The sequence below is a fragment of the Orycteropus afer genome, unplaced genomic scaffold, assembly GCF_000298275.1.
Source record: "Orycteropus afer afer isolate SDZICR_OR568_19922 unplaced genomic scaffold, OryAfe1.0 scaffold00193, whole genome shotgun sequence".
NCBI lineage: Eukaryota > Metazoa > Chordata > Mammalia > Tubulidentata > Orycteropodidae > Orycteropus > Orycteropus afer.
In genome coordinates, this window is record NW_006921780.1 from 1,659,993 (window position 1) to 1,678,494 (window position 18,502).

An 18,502-nucleotide genomic window follows, 5' to 3' on the forward strand; every position below is an offset into this window, starting at 1 on the left:
GCAAGTCAATTTCTACTCATAGTGATCCTACAGGACACATAGGATTTTCAAAGCTGTAAATCTTTACGGAAACAGACTGCCTCACCTTTCTCCCATAGAGGAGCTAATGTATTTGAACCACTCACCTTTTGATTAGTATCCCAATGTGTTAACCACTATACCACCAGAACTCCTTATAACCACTATATAAGTTATGGTTTACATTACATATTTTGGGGAAAACAGTTCAATATATACCATTATCCTTAGATGACAACTCTTTTGATATGTTCTTTTTCCTTTAAGATTGCTCTTATGTTCACTTAAATTGCACCCACAAATAAACCCTGAGAAGAGGTGAGATTTGTCTTTATTAGTGAGGGACTTCTTACAGGGCTTGGTCTTGGATTCTCCTTCAAGAACTTACCAGAAATAATGTGGGCTTTTTTCACATTTTAGAGGTGAGATAATGTGGGCTGGAACAAATAAGAGTACAAAGACACTTGCCTATGGAAGGCATGTTAGATTTGGAAGAGGGATAATTTCAGGTAATCCTAGGAATCAGTTATTTTTATTTTTATTTTTTTCTTATTTATTTATATTTGGGTGAAGATTTACAGAGCAAATTCACTTTTCATACAGCAGTTCACATATACTTTGTCTTATATCATTGACCACAGTTTACCACAATGCAACAGCTCCCCTCCCACTTCCTCCCCATAGTTACCTCTTCCCAGTGACCATCCCTCCATACTCTCCTGCACCCTGAGCATAAGCAGTACTTCCTTCTCCCATGATTGTTCTCTCTAGGGCGTGTGTCTACTTGAGGTAAATGTTTAACTCACATGCCTGTACTTTGTTTGGCTGGAAACCACAGGTGGGGGTTCAATTCCAGACCTGAAGGGCAGCTAGGGGCCATAGATTCAGTGGTTCCACCAGGCTCTATTGGACCAGCAAACCTGGTCCTCACCTTCTTCTTTTTTTTATTTTTGCCTCCAAATGATTTTGAGCTTTGTTCCACATTGTTCTCCCTCTCTATCCAGGATCTCCTGCATCCCTTCCAAGTGTATGACAGTGGTAGCCAGGCACCATCTAGTTCTTCTGGTCTCATAGTTGTATAGGTTGCAGATCAGATGGTGTACCAGTCGCTAGGACTGTTTGTTTCCATTAATTTTGGTTTTCTTCTTTCTTCTTTGCTCTTGATGAGGAGAGACCCATCGCTGCATCTAGATGGCAGCAGGAATCAGTTATTTTACTGCAAAGGACAACCTCAAATGGATGCCCCACTATGTTTGGTTTGTGGTTTTAGGAACGGGAACAGAAGCTGCAAAAGGAGGAAGCAAGACAGGTCAAGAACTTTGAGATGTGCCAGGAGTTTGAACAAAATGCCAGTGCCTTCCTGCAATGGATCTTGGAGACCAGGTATGCCGTGCTGCCCCCAGACCATGATCTCTATGCTGCACATTCACAATAGGGATGAAACACATGTCTGGGGGTAAAAAGAGAATTCTACAGCATTACTGCTGTCCTAAAATTACTATGTTCTCTCTATGTCTTATGTTTGGGATTGACTGCTTTCTAAATCAATCAATCCTTGCCAAAAATCAAGAAAGGGGAATTTCAATCTGTTACCCATTGTCTACCCTTCTGTGTTTTCTCCTGGATACTCTTGGCACTTTTTCCTGTAATTATTATTATGATGATGATGTTTGCATGCCTTTTTGCCCTTTGCAAAGTACTTCCATATACTTTACCTCACTCAACTTTCAAACAACCTTGAAAAGTGCACAGTGCAGATTTTATTTTTTCTGTTTCCAAGTAAAGAAAGATGTTCAAGTAGATAAATTAACTTGTTCAAGGTCACATGAGTATTTATTGGCACAACAGAAGCAGAGCCTACTGTGAACACCTAATATGAGGCTATTATATTGCCTACCTACTAAAACTATAATGAGAATTAAGGGAGATAATGTATGCTAATTACTTTTATGGAGTGAAAAATGTTCTCTATCTGAAGGAAACATTTGTCACATCTCCTGGAGCTAAGTGACCTGCAAAAGAAAAGACTTAGCAGGTGCAATGCATTATCATCAGTGGTGAAAGTCGGGACACATCCTGTAGGTCGTTCAGAGTTGTAAAGTTTTGAGGGTTCAAATGGTAATTCAGACAATCCATAATATTTACTATTCCTACATACCTGCCATACCTACTGACAAGGATTAATCAGACCAGAAACAAAAATGAAATCTTGTGTCATGGCTAAAGAAAATATGACAGAAGATAGAGGGAGCACAGCTCATCCTCCTCTGCCTCTGGCTTTGGTCCTTTTATCATAAGATCCCCTGCAGTGTAAGCCTAGCATTAACAAATCCTAAACTGATCCCTATGCTCTTCCTCCTGAATCAATGGGCTTCTCCAAGTGAGAAAGGCTTTGGGTACAGTTGATTGCCTGGGTTCCTATTGTGTGTCTAATAAAGATTAAGAATGTCTCATGAATCTGAGGAAATATGATTATTGAGGTATCCCATACTAACAGAAAATTTCCCTTTTCTCTCTTTTGATTCCCATTTTGGAACTCCATGGCCAGGGCATACTTTCTGGATGGGTCAGTATTTTATATTATCATGTTGTCATATTTTGCTATATTTTATTCTGGAGGAATTTGTTAAGGAAGACTTTGTACTGAAGCATCTTTATCCCATCACAATCTGATAGTACCTAAGTAAAAATGTGGGCTGAGAAGGAGAATTAGAATGTATAAGTGTGGCCTGATACCCTACAAGGCACAGTCTTGTCTACATTAGGTTCAGGGTATGTTTGTGTATAAGAACTAGGAGGGAGTGGTGGGAGACCTTTCCTGGCCAGAGAAGAATCAGGGCCTAAGTCCCTTCTCTTCAAACTGGCAAGGTTGTCAGTAGATGGAAAGTCTTGGAATTATCTTAGTTATTAGGGATGCCATAACACAATACCAAAAAGCATGTGGCTTTAAAGAACAAAAATTTATTTTCTTACAGTTCTGGAGGCTAGAAGCCCAAACCAAGGTATTGATCTTGTCAATTTCTTCTGAGGACTTGGAGAGAGGAACTGCTCCATGCCTCTCTCCTAATTTCTAGTGGCTGCCGACAATCCTTGGCTTCCCTGGGTTGCTTAAGGATTGATCTGCTTCTGTCATCACATGGTGTCTGTTTTCATCCTGCATCTATTCTCCATGTCTGTTATCTCCTTTTATAAAACACCCTTCATAAGGGATTAGGACTACACTTTACCCGATTGTGGTTTAGTTTAATTGATAATATCTTCCCCCAAAAAATCCCATTTCCCAAACAAAATCACATTCACAGGTATAAAGGTTATAAAGGTATAGGAATTCAGCATATCTTTTTGGAAGACATGATTCAATCTATAACAAAAAGCATGAAAATTCACATGATTGTATAACTTGGGAAAAGTGGAAGCAGAGAAGTGTAGAGGCTTTGAGTTGGTATGTCTGTGTGAAATATTGACCTCTGATATCAAGTAATGTTTCCCTGTGGTTCTTAACTAGATCTTTGCTCAAAGAAACAGGAACTCTGGAATCCCAACTGGAAGCAAATAAAGTAAGTAGTTTGTTTATTAGCTGAGGATATTGCCAGAATTAGAAAAAGTGCAAGAAAAACAACTCAGAGGCAACTCTGTTGATACTCTTAGGTAAACTCTCTGGTTGTAAATCAAGAGTCTAAGACTCTAATCTCAATTCTGCCATCAATTTACCAACTAACCATAAAGTACCAATTCATTGATATTGACCTCAGATTACTTGTATTTCTGAATTTTAATTTATGCTTACATTGTTAGGTTGCAGTAGGGATTAAGTAAGGGAACAAATGCAAAAGCTCCTAGCCTACAACCTGGAACACTGACAAATTTCTGTTATGATTTGATGTGTTGAGCATTAGAACATCTTCTGAGATTTGGGTGAAGCATGAGCTAAAAGACTTATTTTTCAATTGCCTCATCATGATAAAAATTTAACTAACTGAATTAATTTTCTCCTTCAGATAAATTAAAAACAAAATAAAATTTTGTCAGGTGAGGCTGATCTTTAAGGAGCACTGGTGCTGCAGTGGTTAAAGTGTTGTGCTGCTAACGGAAAAGTCAGCAGTTTGAACCCACCAGCCACTCTACAGGAGAAAGATGTGGCAGTCTGCTTCTGTAAAGATTATAGCCTTGGAAACCCTGTGAAGCAGTTTTACTCTGTTCCATAGGGTCACTATAAGGCAAAATCAATTTGATAGATTTGGGAAGGTTTATTTTGGAGGGACACACCCACTACAATATCTAAGATATTTTAGCCCCCTCATCCCTGAATCAAGGAGCTTTTGTGGTATAGTAAGGCATATGGCTGCTAACCTGAAGGTTAGCAGTTCAAACCCACCAGCTGCTCCATGGAAGTAAGATAAGGCAATCTACTTCCATAAGATTTACAGACTTGGAAACCCAATGGGGGTCACTATGAGTCAGAGTCAACTTGAGAGCAGTGGGTTTCATTTTTGTTTTTTTCCCTCCTTGAATAAGTTCTTGTAAGGCCGCAGTAAGGAGAAAAGGACACACAAAAGTGAGGTTAAAGAGAAGTTTTTATTCTGAGTTTCCAGGGGAGGTTTACGGGCCCCCGAGAGGGGCCCGAGCGAGGTTCACGGGTCCCTGAGAGGGACCCGGGAAGTTGCACCACCTGGCTGGGGAGGGGAGGGTTTATAGTCTTGTGGAGGACCTAAGTGGGGACACTAAGGAAATAGTGGGGTCCAATTAGCTGTTAGTATGGGTCTGCACTTAATTAGCATGAGGGGGCTTCACAAGAGGAAGCTTGCCACTGCATGGGACTTTCCAGTCTGGGCGAGTTCTGTTACTTCCGTTGTCTTATCAGGCTGTCTCATCAGGGCTTGACGCCCGGAGGAAGCTGCTAACTGAAATGTTGGTGGCTTGGGTTTGCTTCGGCCTAACAGTTCTCTTGTTCCTCTTTGGGGACAATAATTCCTCATTGAGAAAATATAGATTAGATGAAATTTGGCATATAGTATCCCTGAATGACAGAGAGCAGTCTGTGGAAGTCTGCCCAGTATGACGCATGAGGCCCAGGAGTGAACACTGGGCTCTTAAGTGAGTCTGAGAGTTTATTCATAATCAAACACTGCAGGCAATTCACAATTTAGACCACTGCAGTATATAGCTATTAAGTTTTAGATTTATATATTTATCAAAGTATAGACATCTTAGAGGTCATTTCATCTTACCCCCTGTTTTATAAATGTGAACTATACAGATGAAGTAATTTTACTGAATCATCCATTTTTACTGAAGATGAGTAGAACCTTAAAAATAATTGAAATGGGCAAATTAGGGGAAACTGAATCATTAGTCTCTTTTTTCCTCTCCTAGGCCTGGTTTTGGAGCTGGTGCTCTGAGTGATTGTCTCTCTCCCTCCTCTGTCCTTTTCCAGAGGAAGCAGAAGGAGATCCAGGCCATGAAACGTCAACTGACCAAGATTGAGGACCTGGGGGACAACTTGGAGGACGCATTGATCCTTGACATAAAATATAGCACAATTGGACTGGCCCAGCAGTGGGACCAGCTCTACCAGCTTGGGATGAGAATGCAACACAATCTGGAAAAACAGATCCAAGCCAAGTACTGAGGGCTGGGAAAGGTTGAGAATAAGCATTAGGGAACTTACTGCCAAGAGGTTAGCAAGAGATTCAGGTACTAATGTGGAAGCAGTCATAGATAGCAAGTTAAAGAATTAACATGCCCATGTTTCAATATAACTTTATCTGTGGATACTAAAATTTTAATTTCTTATAATTTTCAAGCTTTACTAAATGTTATTTTGTGACTATTTATAATATGTAAAACTATAAAAACTATCCCTAGCTCATGTTGTTGTTGTTGTTGTTATGTGCCGTCGAGTCAAACCTGACTCATAGCGACCCCTGCTTGGGTTTCCGAGGCAGTATCACTACGGAAGTAGGATTGCCCAACTTTCCTTCCGAGGAGTGGCTAGTGGGTTTGAACCGCCAGCTGTCTGGTTAGCAGTCAAGTGCCTTAGCCACTATGCTACCAGAGCTTCCTAGCTCATAGACAGTATAAAAATGGGTGGCGGGAGAGATTCTACCAACCCCTGAACTTTCCTAATGTCCACTAAAATGCCTTTCTCTTTCATATGATATGTTTTCTGCTAATCTTTTACATTTTATTTCATAGAATTATCTATTTATTTATTTATTTATTTTCTTTCAGGGACACAATAGGTGTGAGTGAGGAGACTCTAAAAGAGTTTAGCACAACCTATAAGTGAGTATAACTTCATAGTAGATTGGTTCTGTATTTTCCAGAAATTTCAGAAGAATAAATAATATTCTAGTCCCTCAGTGAGACTTGATAGGCCTTGAATGAATATCCAGATATGTTAATTAACTTCAGTTATGGCTCTTAAGAAGTCTATAAGATTTTAGAAAATGCATTTCTTGCATTTTCAAAGTGTTATGTTTTTCCCTCCAGCCATTATGTTAGAAATGTTCAAAGATGTAGGGAGACTCTTGATTCAGTCCTCTGACAACGTTGTGATGTGTTAATAAAGTGTCAGTTGATCTAACAAAAACTTCTCCTTTCTGTAGTTATCTAGTTCTCTCTATTGAGATTGATGCAATGTTTTTCTTCTTCAGACACTTTGATACAAATTTGACAGGACGCTTGACTCACAAGGAGTTCCGGTCCTGTCTAAGAGGACTCAATTACTATTTGCCTATGGTGGAAGAGGATGAACCTGAGCCCAAGTTTGAGAAGTTTCTGGATGCTGTCGATCCAGGGAGGTAGGAGGGTGATCAAAAGCAAAACCATGGCAGGCATCAGGCCTTTGAGAGACAAGCACAGGTTCTAAAGAGTGATCTAAACATCATGAAATGAACTTACCTTGAAACAGGAATATCTGCCCCAAAAAACTCACACCCATTGCAGATGAGTCAATTCCAACTCATAGAGACTACCATAAATGAATTGAGTCCTTGGTGTCCTTGCAGAATTACTTTAGAACTTAATGGTCTTAAAACCAATTCTAGCATCAGTTCTATAATTTCTTTAATTTATGGTTTGTCTTTGATCTGTGAATATCAGTTAGCTCTGAAAATGGAAATTGAGAAAGAATGCCTTCATTTGAGGTCTGGGAAACATGGATGATTCAGAGGACAAAATGTAGGGTGGGAGTTGGTATGGCTTTGTCAGAGTGAGGTTGGGACATAGATGGTTCAATTGCTGTTAGAGATTAAAACCTTCTAACACTAAGGACCAGAGAAGACCAGAAATGAATTAAAGTAGTGAAGGGAAATTCCAAAACTCTTTGAAAAGAGTCAGGCTGTTGACACACATAGAAACAGAGCCTAGAACGTAAGAAGTAAATAGCATTTATTTAGATATAAGAATAATGGAAATGGAGATTAAAATGAAAAATATAGTCAAAGTCTCTGAGAGATTAGTTGGAAGAGGCATTTGGAGAATCTGGCTTCTCTCTGTCTCTGGGACATAGTAGGATGAAGAAAGGAACCTGCTTTTCTCTCTGACTCTAGAGGACAGAGCTCCTGATCCATTTCTCCTACAGGAAGGGCTACGTCTCATTGGAGGAATACACTTCATTCCTGATTGACAAGGAGTCAGAGAACATCAAGTCCAGTGATGAAATAGAGAATGGCTTTCATGCCCTGGCAGAGGGCAAGCCTTTTATTACCAAAGAAGATATGAAGCAGGTCAGATTTTGGTTGTTTCCACTCTCATCATGCTCTTGACACATCTGGGTTTTGGTCATCTCATCCCAGGATGCCTACTGTAGACCCCATTTTTTTCTCAGGCCTCCTGATGTACAATGTATCATTTTCTTTGGTCCCCACTTCATTTGTCTTGACCCAGTTCTAAAACCTACAGTGATTGTTACTGAATATTGCCTACTGGACAATCCAAAGTTTTCAACTAAGTTTTAAAAGGTTATTTCTCATGTATTTTTATTTAATAAGCTAAATTTAGGGAATTGAATAAATAGTGTGGTCAGTTAAATTGGACTCTTCAGGAAAGAACTGAGTTGAAGAAGTGAGTTGGTCTTCTTCATTAGAAATAATGAACTTATGAGAGAAGTGTGTGATAGGGACAGGGCTGGCTTCTTCTTCCAAACCTTCTCCACTTCCTGAATTTAGGGCATTTGGGCAAGCCTGAGGAACCACCTTTCTTTTAATCCTTACAACAACAGTATATTTCTCTTTCTTTCTATTCCCTTTAGGCCTTAACTCCGGAACAAGTGTCATACTGTACCTCACATATGCAACAATATATGGACCCACGGGGTCGAAGCCACCATGCAGGCTATGACTACGTTGGCTTCACCAATTCTCACTTTGGCAACTGATAAACAGCTCCTCATGAATCATAGAAAATCTTGGTGTGGTAGAGAATATTGAGGGATGAAGTGAGCAGGAAAGTGAAGAGGGTGGGAAGATTATTGTCTGATAGGTGTGTGTGTGTGTGTGTGTGTGTGTGTTCATTACATTTATTGTTTGACCTGAAAAATTTCAAGCTTGGGGGGTATAAGGGGTTGAAAAAAATGGAGAAGAGTCTACAGGCTTATCTTATATGTAACTAGTCATCGCTGAGGGATGTCAAGTCTTTATTTTGTATTTGCCTTGGAAGGAAGATTGGGCAATCTACTTCCGTAGTGATGCTGCCTCAGAAACCCAAGGAGGGGTTGCTATGAGTTGGATCCAACTCCATAGTACTGAGTTTGATTTGGTTTTTTATATTTTATTTTATTATTTTGTTTTCTCTAATTATAAAATAAAGTATTACTTTTAAATAATTTATTTATTTTTTTGTTGTTGAAAATATACACAGTAGAACATACACCAATTCAACAATTTCTACATATCCAACTTGGTGACACTGATTACATTCTTTTAGTTATGCAACAATTCTCATCCTCCTTACCTGAGTTGTTCCTTCTACATTAACTTAAACTCACCAACTTTCCTTTCTAATCTAAGTCGTTATTGTCAGTTTGATCCCATAGAGATAGATATTAAAAGAGCACAATGCTCAAGGCGGACCTTCTTTTCTAGTTAAGCTAAACTATTATTTGATTTTAAAGAAGATTTTGGAGGATTTTTTGGTTTAAAGTTTAAGACTACCCTAGGATAATAGTATCAGGGGTTTATTCAGCCTCTATGGCTCCAGAAAATTTGAATTCCATGAAATTTTGAAAATCTGTTCTGCACTTCCCTTCTTTTGATCAGGATTCTTCTATAGAATCTTTGATCACAACTATTCAGTAATGGTAACCAGGTTCCATGCACTCTTCTGATCTCATGGCAGAGGAGGCAATTGTTCATGGAAGCAATTGGTCACACAATCCATTTTCTTCTCCATTTCCTGAGACACCTTCTTCCTCTGTTGTTTTAGGCAAACAGAAACTATTTTTCTTTTCTTATTTTTTTTTTCGTTGTGCTGAAAATATATACAGCAAAACATTCACCAAATCAATGATTTCTACATGTGTAATTCAGGGACATTGATTACATTTGTCAAGTTGTGTAACCATTATTGCTATCTTTTTCCATATTATAGCATAAACTCAGGGAGCTCTGGTATCGTAGTGCCTACGGCACTTGACTGCTAACCAGAAGGCTGGCGGTTCAAACCCCCTAGCCACTACTATGAAGGAAGGGTGGACAATCTACTTCCGTAGCAATACTGTCTTGGAAACCCAAGGAGGGGTCCCTATGAGTTGGGTCTGACTCGACATTACATAACAACAACAACAACAGCAACAACATAAACTCAATGTTTCCTAAGCAGAAACTTCCCTTTTCCTCCTCTCTTCCACCAGCTGTAACACCTGTAATTGTTGCTTTCTATGTATCTATATGCTTATTTCATATAAGTGAGATCATATAGTATTTGTCCTTTTGTGACTGCTTTATTTCACTCAGTATAAAGTTTTCAAGGTTCATTCACATTGTGGGATGCATCAGAACTTCATTTCTCTATGGCTCAGTGATATCCCATTGTATGTGTATGACACATTTTGTTTATCCTTTCAAATGTTAATGAGCATTTTGGTTGTTTCCACCTTTGGCTATCATGAAAAGTGCTGCAATGAATATTAATGCACAAATTTCTGAAGAGGATGTTTTCCTTGAGAGTATGGAAAAAATATGGATTTGTGTCTAAAAAAAATATCCTTTGACTAAATTCTTTCTTTCTCAAGTCATGACCTACTTCTAATTCATTGGTAAGCTATGTGGATCCCACCTTTGCAAAATCCCTTATTTTTGTCATTTTCTTCAGTTTCTATCACCACTATTCAAATTTAGCCCTGCTTTGCTTTCTTTCAAATGACAACAATGGATCGTTCACTGATTTCCTTACTTCTGATGTCTTTCTGCTAAAACCCATCATCTTCTCTGATGCTGCATCGATTTTCCTAACTCATTTTTCAGATGCCATTCTTTTCTCTCCTCAAAGGTTTTCTGTGTCTTGTCCACCACTTCCAAATGGACCAACTCTAAAACAAAGAATTTAGATTGCTGTTTGCCCCTAACAAAGAAGTCATAACCCAATATAATGTTTCGCATCATCGGTGAGGCATTTCCAGTTCCTCTGGACAACTCACCACACTCTGAAATAGGCCTACATTGTTTTACCATCAAGCCTTTAGTTATGTTGTTCTCTGAGAATGTCTTTTCTCCTCACTCAGTGCATCTTTCCCTTAGCCAAATGTTCAAGTACTATTTCAGATATGAAGGCTTCTCTGATCATCCACCTAAAGTAACCTGTCCCTCTAAATGCCAGTGTCACTTTGTGACCAGTAACCATTTACCATCTAATCGATTCTGATTCATGGTGATCCCGTGTGTGTTAGAGTAGAAACATGCTCTATAGGGATGTCAGTGGCTGATTTTTAGGAAGTAGATCATCTGACCTTTCTCTGGGGTGCCTCTGTATGGATGCAAACCCCAACCTTTTGGAGCAGAGCACATTAATAATTTTCACCACAAGGACTCCCCACTTTGCTTAGCACATTATCAACACTTGCAACTAGTATTTTTTGGAAGATTAATATAATCCTGTTATTGTATAAAAGGAGCTCTGGTGGTGCAGTGCCTGTGGCATTTGACTGCTAACTAGAAGTTTGGCAATTCAAACCCACGAACCACTCCATGGAAGAAAGATGGGGCAAACTATATCTGTAAAGATTTACTGCCTTGGACACCCAGTGGGAGTTGTTATAAGATGGAATCAACTCAGTGGCAGTAGGTTGGGTTGGGTTTGGTTATTGTATAAAGTTCCTTACATGAATGTTCTTATTTAGTCAACAACACAGAACTATGAAATTATAACAATTTAATAGATTAAAACAGAGAAAGTTTAAGTAACTTACCAGGATTCTAAGTCTAGTAACTTCCAGAGGCCAGATTCAAGCTCCTGCCTCATAGCTATGTTAATTATAGTTAATTACACTTTTATTTATTCCTAAGAATATTTGGCACCAAGCCTGCCACATTGTGGGCAGAGAGAAAAATAGGCAGGATAGGTAGTCCCACCACAGATTCAAGAGAACAGTATCTATGTTGGGAAGTGAACCAAGTAAGGAGGATGTTTGATATCCGAGTATATATGGCCACAAGACAATGACACTGTATATTAAGGAAATTAGGAAGGAAATATATGTTCCAAAATAGAATCTACCCAGCTACAACTAATTAAAAGGAAGAGAACAAAATAATAATGAGCCAAACACAGAGAAGAAAATTTATAAAAATATAAAAAAATACCTGGTGGGATAGAGAGAATATCCTACTTTTTCATTGAGCAAAGCATTCAAACTGATCTGTCAAACTGATATTCACTGACTTTCAGATCTTGGAAGAATCTTACAGGTCATACAAATCTAATTATGCAATTATTTTAGAAATTTCTTTAGTGTTCCTGATAGAGCTCCTGTCAGCTCTGACTTGAACTTGAGCATCTCAAACATCCCTCATTTTGTTCAAATTAGTTAGAAAACTCAGTAATTTGAGTTTCAGTAAATAGGCTGAAAGTGAAAATCCAGATTCTGAGTTCAGTATGAGCTGAGCTCAGATAGCAGAGTAGAAAGCCTAAGTAGGCTTGGGGGGAAGTTCAGAAGGCAGAATGGGGCTCTTCCAGAGGTTTTGAGATGGGACAGCTTTGGCCTAAAGTCCTGAATATTTGGCCCACTGGTGTGGGTTTCCCATCTTACGCTCACCCTACTCAGAGGACCCTGTCTAAATGAGCTCCCCCTCATCCTTTACCCAGTAATCTCCCTTGGCAAACATTTTTCAAAGCTGTCTGCACAGCTCGATTCCTTAAACTATAAACAACAGGGTTAAGGAGAGGGGTCACCACTGTATAGGTGACAGCAATAAGCTGATCCCGTTCAAGAGAGTAGCTGGCTTTCGGCCTCAAATACATAAAGGAGGCACAGCCATAGTGAACAATGACCACTATGAGGTGGGAGGCGCAAGTGGAGAAGGCTTTTTTCCGCCCTTCGGCAGAGGAGATCTTCAAGATAGCTGCCACGATGTAGATGTAGGAGATGGTGATGAGGGAGAAGGAGACCAGGAGGACCAGCAGGCTGAGGATGAGGATCCCCAGTTCACTCAGGCCTGTATCCCCACAGGCCAGGCTTAGCACTGGCGGTATATCACAAAAAAAGTGCTGGATCTCATGGGAGCTGCAGAATGGGAGGCAGAAAATGGCCAGTGTCATCCCCAGCCCAAAGAGATACCCACTCATGAAGGAGGTGCCAACCAGTTGGGCACAGAAGGTAGGATGCATTCGACTGGCATAGTGCAGTGGAGCACAGATGGCCACATATCTGTCAAAGCCCATGACAGCCAGAAGAAAGCAGTTGGTGCAGGCCCACGAGGCAGAGAAGAACATCTGAGCAGCACAGCCCAGATAGGAGATGGTCTGGTCCCCCAAAGCCAGGCCAGAGAGCATCCTAGGGATAATGCCCAAGGTGTAGCAGGTCTCTGAGAAAGATAGATAAGAAAGGAAGAGGTACATGGGGGTGTGCAAATGGTTGTCCAGCCTAATGATTATGATAATGAAGACATTGCTCGTCAGAGTGATAAGATATACAGAGAGGAATACAGCAAAGAGCAGGAGTTGCAACTCCCCCAAACTGGAGAAACCTAGGAAGACAAAACCACTCCAGGATGTTACATTAGTCTGCCCCATTCTGAGTGATACACCTGGTAGGTCTGTCGGTTCCTTCCACCTTCTGGTAGATGCCTAGCTTTTTTAGAAGGCAGGGTGAAGTAGATTCTTTTTTCTCTGTGCCTGTTGTAACTTGGAAAGGAAGCTCTGATTTAGATTACAACCAAACATGAGGACACACCTATATATGGATCTATTCTCACATGCAAAGATGTGCATGCACACATATGTGAATACACAATCATCACAAATATTTCATATGAACTGTTTTCATACAAACATAAATGACCACATATATGTAGGCATATGTATACATGAAGATGTACATAACATATACAAAACATTCCCACATAACTATGCACATTTCAAACATTCAAGACCACATCTTGCATATTTACCATCAATGAACATATTCACAGATACATCAGGCATACACACACATTACCAACAGATATAGATAGATAGATAGATAGATAGATAGATAGATACCAGATGGACGTATATGCACTGCATTCAGACATCATACATACAATTCCACATAAGCTACACATGGGAACACATACACGTTGTCTATAAAAACCTGGAGTGGGAGAGCTTGAGGGATATTGCTTTATAGATCAGGCAGCAGAGACCAAAAGAAGTAAAGTGACATGTCAGAAGTCACAGAGTCAGGAATAGAGAATAATTTTCTTGAAAGCTAATCTAATGTGTCTCCCCCATACAGCTTTCCTCAGATGCTGTGGAACACTCACTAACATGATAAAGAATAAGAATCATCTTGCTCAATAATAATGCATTCTTTATTATACAACTTTCTCTATTCCATTTATCCTTTCAAAACTCTTTGGGCATGGGAAGGCAGGCTCATTTTACAAGTGAGTCTATGGCAAGCACTTGGGGAGAATAAGAGTTCAGAGCAGGTAGAGTATTAAGTATCTTTCAGCCTTCAGGATCTGCTGTCTTCAAAACAGCTGCTGTGAATCAAGCCATGGGGAGTTTAGGCAAGGTAGGTTTCTCTACTCACCTTGCAAGGCTCACGCAGAGAGGGCAAGTTCTACTTCTCAGTAGAGGTGCACTAGATCCCTACTGCACTAGCAGAAAAGACTGGAGAGCCATCTCAGGAACTCTTCTTTTAGTGAAGAGCCATGTTCTCAAATGATAGCAAGAAACCTGTTCCCATACCCCCACTCAGGTAATGAATTTTATGTGTTTCCATCAAGACAAGTTCTCTCAGGATTGCTCCGTCCCAATGGGTGTAGTTTCAGGAAGTACATCTAATTGTGCTTCTCATTATTTACTAGGAATATCCTTTTGGGGTTAGGGGAAAAGGGAGTGAGAACAAAGACATATTATGACTGTGATTCAAAGAGTAATTGTGATTCAAATCCTATCCACATGTTAAATTGCTTTTACAACTTAAAACAACCTAGTGGAAGAGGGTTAAGAGTGACATTTTATAGAAAAGAACATTGACCTAATAAAGTTTAAATGACCAAAACTCAAGATTTATGCTTCAAAATTCACCCTATAAGATGCATAGCAAGAACCAGAAATTCAGTCTTCCCCTACTCTTGTCTCAAGACCTTGAGGTGACCATTCCTTGGTCACTTGAAGAGTCCAGTTTCAGACATTCTGAAAATTATCTTCATCTCCCTCAGTCTCAATTTCTTCTTGTATTCTCATCTGTCCTATTTCTTTTGGACACTTTTTTTTTATTTTTTAAATCTTTTTTTACTTTTCTATATACTTTTATTTATTATTATTATGTTTGTTTTTTTTTTTTTTTTCATTTGTGCAGTGTTTTCTCCTCTCCCCTTCCACCACTGGTAACCAGCAAGGAAAGTTTCCTTCCACATATAAATTTTTTCTTGACTTTTTACAATAATGATCTAATACAGTATTTGCCCTTTTGTGATTCACTTTTTTCACTCAGCATAACTTCCTCCAAGTTCATCAACATTATGTGGTGTTTTGTAGTGTTGTGCAGTATTCCATTGTGTGTATGTACCATAGTTTGGTTATCCATTCTTCTGTTGATGGGCACATACGTTGTTTCCATCTTTTAGCTATTGTAAATACTGCTACAGTGAACAAGGGTGTGCAAATATCCTTATTCTGGCTCTCATTTTTTTAGGATATATACTTAGTAATGGGATTGCTGGATCAAATGGTATTTCTAATTCCAACTTTTTAAGGAATCTCCATAATGTTTTCCACAGTGGTTGTACCATTTTACAATCCCAAGACTCTGTATGAGAGTCCAAATCTCTCCACATTCTTGCCAGCATTTATTTTCTGTGTTGTTGAACTTTGTTATTAGTTCTGCGGCAAGATGGTATCGCATTTATTGTTTGGATTTGCAACTCTTTAATGGCTAATGATTGTGAACATTTCTTCAAGTGTTTGTTGGCTGCCTGAATATCTCTTTGGTGAAGTGTCTATTCATGTCTTCTGCCCAATTTTTAATTGGATTATTTGTTTTTTGATTTTGTTTTGTTTTTGAGATGTTTGCGTTTTCTATAAATTTTGGAGATAAATCCCTTGTCAAATATGTCACTGCCGAATTTTCTTTTCCCAATCTGTAGGTTTTCTTTATACTCTTTTGGAGAAGTCTTCAGAAACGTATAAAAATTTCATTTTTAGTAAGCCCCATTCCTCTAGTTTATCTTCTGCTGTTTCTGCATTTTGGGTTATGCGTGACAGTTTATTTATACAATATATTAAACCAAACCAAACTCACTGCTGTCGAGTCAGATCCGACTCATAGCAACCTCTCCTTATGTTTCTGAGACAGTATCACTATGGAAGAAGACTGCTGAATCTTCCTTCTGAGGAGTGGCTGGTGGATTTGAACTGCCAGCCTTCTGGTTAGCAGTCAAATGCCTTAGGCACTACACCACCAGAGCTTCCTGCCATATATTATGGTCCTTAAATTTGCCCCTAGTGTTTCCTTGGGGAACTTTACATTTTTATGTTTCACATTTAAGTCTTTGATACATCTGGAGTTAGTTTTTGTGTATGGTGTGAGATACAGATCCATCTTGTTTCATTTTTCTGCAAATGGATAGCCAGTTTTGCCAGCATCATTTATTAAAGAGACTATCTCTTCCCCATGAAATAGATTTCAGCCCTTTGTCAAAAATCTGCTAACCATAGGTTGATGGATCTATTTCTGGGTTCTCAATTCTGTTGCACTGGTCTATGTGTCTGTAGTTGTAGCAATACCAGGCTGTTTTGACTTCTGTGGCTGTATAGTAGGTTTTGAGATCTGGGAGTGTGAGACTCTCTACGTTGTTCTTCTTCAATAGTGCTCTGCATATCCAAGGTCTCTTTCCTTTCCACATAAAATTTATGATTGTTTTTTCCTTATCCTTAAAGGATGTTGGGAGTTCTGGTGGGGTAATGCCTAAGGCATTTGACTGCTAACCAGAAGCCTGGCAGCTCAAACCCAACAACCACTCCTCAGAAGGAAGATTGAGCAATCTACATCCATAGTGACACTATCTCAGAAACCCAAGGAGGGGTCACTATGAGTCAGATCTGACTTAATGGTGGTGAGTTTTTTTTGTAAGGATGTTGATGGAATCTGGATTGAGATTGCACTGAATGTGTAGTTTGCTTTGGATAGTATTGATATTTTCACAATGTTAAATTTTCCCATCCATGAGCATGGTATGTTCTTCCATTTATGTAGATCTTTTATGGTTTTTTCAAATAGTCTTTTGTACTTTTTTTTGTACAGTTCACTAGTATTCACAAATGTTTTAATTTTTTGGCTACTCACTGCCATAAAGTTGATTCAACTTATAGTGACCTTTACTTGGGTTTCCCAGGCAATATCTCTAGGGAAGTAGATTTCCCAATCTTCCTTCTGAGGAGTGGCCAGTGAGTTAGAACTGCCAGCCTTCTGGTTAGCAGTCACATGCCTTAGGAATTACCCCACCAAAGCTATTGTAAATGGTATTGATTTCCTTATTTATTTTTCAGCAATTCTTTGCCGGTGTAGAGGAATCCAACTGATTTTTGTATGTTGATCTTGTATCCTACCACTATGCTAAATATCTCAATTAGTTCCAGTAGTTTTTTTCCTAAGTCTCTTGAGTTTTCTATGTCTAGGATCATATCACCAGAAAATAAGGATAGTTTTAACTCTTCCTTACCATTTTGGATGCTTTTGATTTCCCTTTCTTGCTTTATTGCCCTGGCTAGGACTTCCAATACAATGTTGAATATATAACTATGATTTGGGTTTGACTCAACAGCAGTGAGTTTGTTGTTTACTATGACTGTGGTGTCATCTTTTGTCTTTTCAGTTCTGTTAAAGTCTGATTTATATATTTTGGGGTTCTTTCATTGGGTGCATAGATATTTATTATTGTAATGTCCTCTTTTTTAATCGACCCTTTAATCATTACATAATGTCCTTCCTTGTCTTGTATGGTGATTTTTGTCTTAAAGTTAATTTTATCAGAAATTAATATTTCCATTATTGCTTTTTTATGGTTGCCATTTGCTTTATGTATCTTTTCACAACATTTGATTTTTTAATCTATTTTTGTCTTTCTCTCTAAGATGTGTCTCTTTTAGACTGCATATTGGTGGGTATGTTTTCTTATCCAATCTGCAACTCTCTTGAGTGGTGCAATTAATCCATTGACATTCAGTGTAATTATCGACAAATATGAATTTGTTGCTGTCATTTTGTTATGTGCTCTTTCATGGTGTTGCTGATTTCTTTGTTCCGTACAATTTTCTGTGCTGAGCTTGTTTTGTTTGTGAATCGTGTTATTACTTCCTTTGTTGCTCTTGTTATAGTATTTGCTAAATATTTATGCTTATCTTCTTTTTCATTGGGATGTGACAATTTACCATATTTCTTTGAGGTTACCTGTGATTTTAAATTTTCTTCCTAAGTTTAGAACAGTCCATTCTATCTTATAATTGTCTTGACTTCCTCACATTTATAAGTTCTATAACTATACAATGGGATATCTTGTAGCATAGTGCCTAAGGCACTTGACTGCTAACCAGAGGGCTGGTGGTTCAAACCCACCAGCCACTCCTCAGAACGTAGATGGGGCAATCTATTTCCATAGTGATTGTTGTTGTTGTTAAGTGCTGTCGAGTCGTTTCCGACTCATAGCGACCCCATGCACAGCAGAACGAAACACTGCCCGATCCCGCACCAGCCTCACAATCCCTGCTATACTTGAGCCCATCAACGCAGCCACCATGTCAATCCATCTCGTTGAAGGCCACCCCCTCTTTCGTTGAC

At 39.0% G+C, this 18,502-nt stretch overlaps 2 protein-coding genes across 2 annotated transcripts in view; one reads left to right on the top strand and one right to left on the bottom strand.

Moving 5' to 3' along the window:
- SPTA1 (spectrin alpha, erythrocytic 1) overlaps nt 1-8,398 on the top strand; it is a 100,845-nt gene extending 92,447 nt beyond the window's left edge. Inside the window, exons 45-52 of the mRNA XM_042781896.1 lie at nt 1,289-1,401; nt 2,567-2,584; nt 3,524-3,575; nt 5,453-5,640; nt 6,250-6,303; nt 6,675-6,821; nt 7,604-7,748; nt 8,273-8,398. Of these exons, the coding sequence (XP_042637830.1) occupies nt 1,289-1,401; nt 2,567-2,584; nt 3,524-3,575; nt 5,453-5,640; nt 6,250-6,303; nt 6,675-6,821; nt 7,604-7,748; nt 8,273-8,398 (843 nt within the window). The remainder of the gene's footprint in view (nt 1-1,288; nt 1,402-2,566; nt 2,585-3,523; nt 3,576-5,452; nt 5,641-6,249; nt 6,304-6,674; nt 6,822-7,603; nt 7,749-8,272) is intronic.
- Nucleotides 8,399-12,306: 3,908 nt separating this feature from the next.
- Nucleotides 12,307-13,254, bottom strand: LOC103202746 (olfactory receptor 10Z1). The gene has a single exon (XM_007947679.2). It carries the CDS (start codon nt 13,246-13,248, stop codon nt 12,307-12,309), a length of 942 nt encoding a protein of 313 aa, XP_007945870.1. The 5' UTR covers nt 13,249-13,254.
- Nucleotides 13,255-18,502: the final 5,248 nt, after the last annotated feature.

Excerpts from the sequence above, each read along its gene's own strand:
- LOC103202746 (XM_007947679.2), bottom strand. The coding sequence starts at position 13,248 with ATGGGGCAGACTAATGTAACATCCTGGAGTGGTTTTGTCTTCCTAGGT.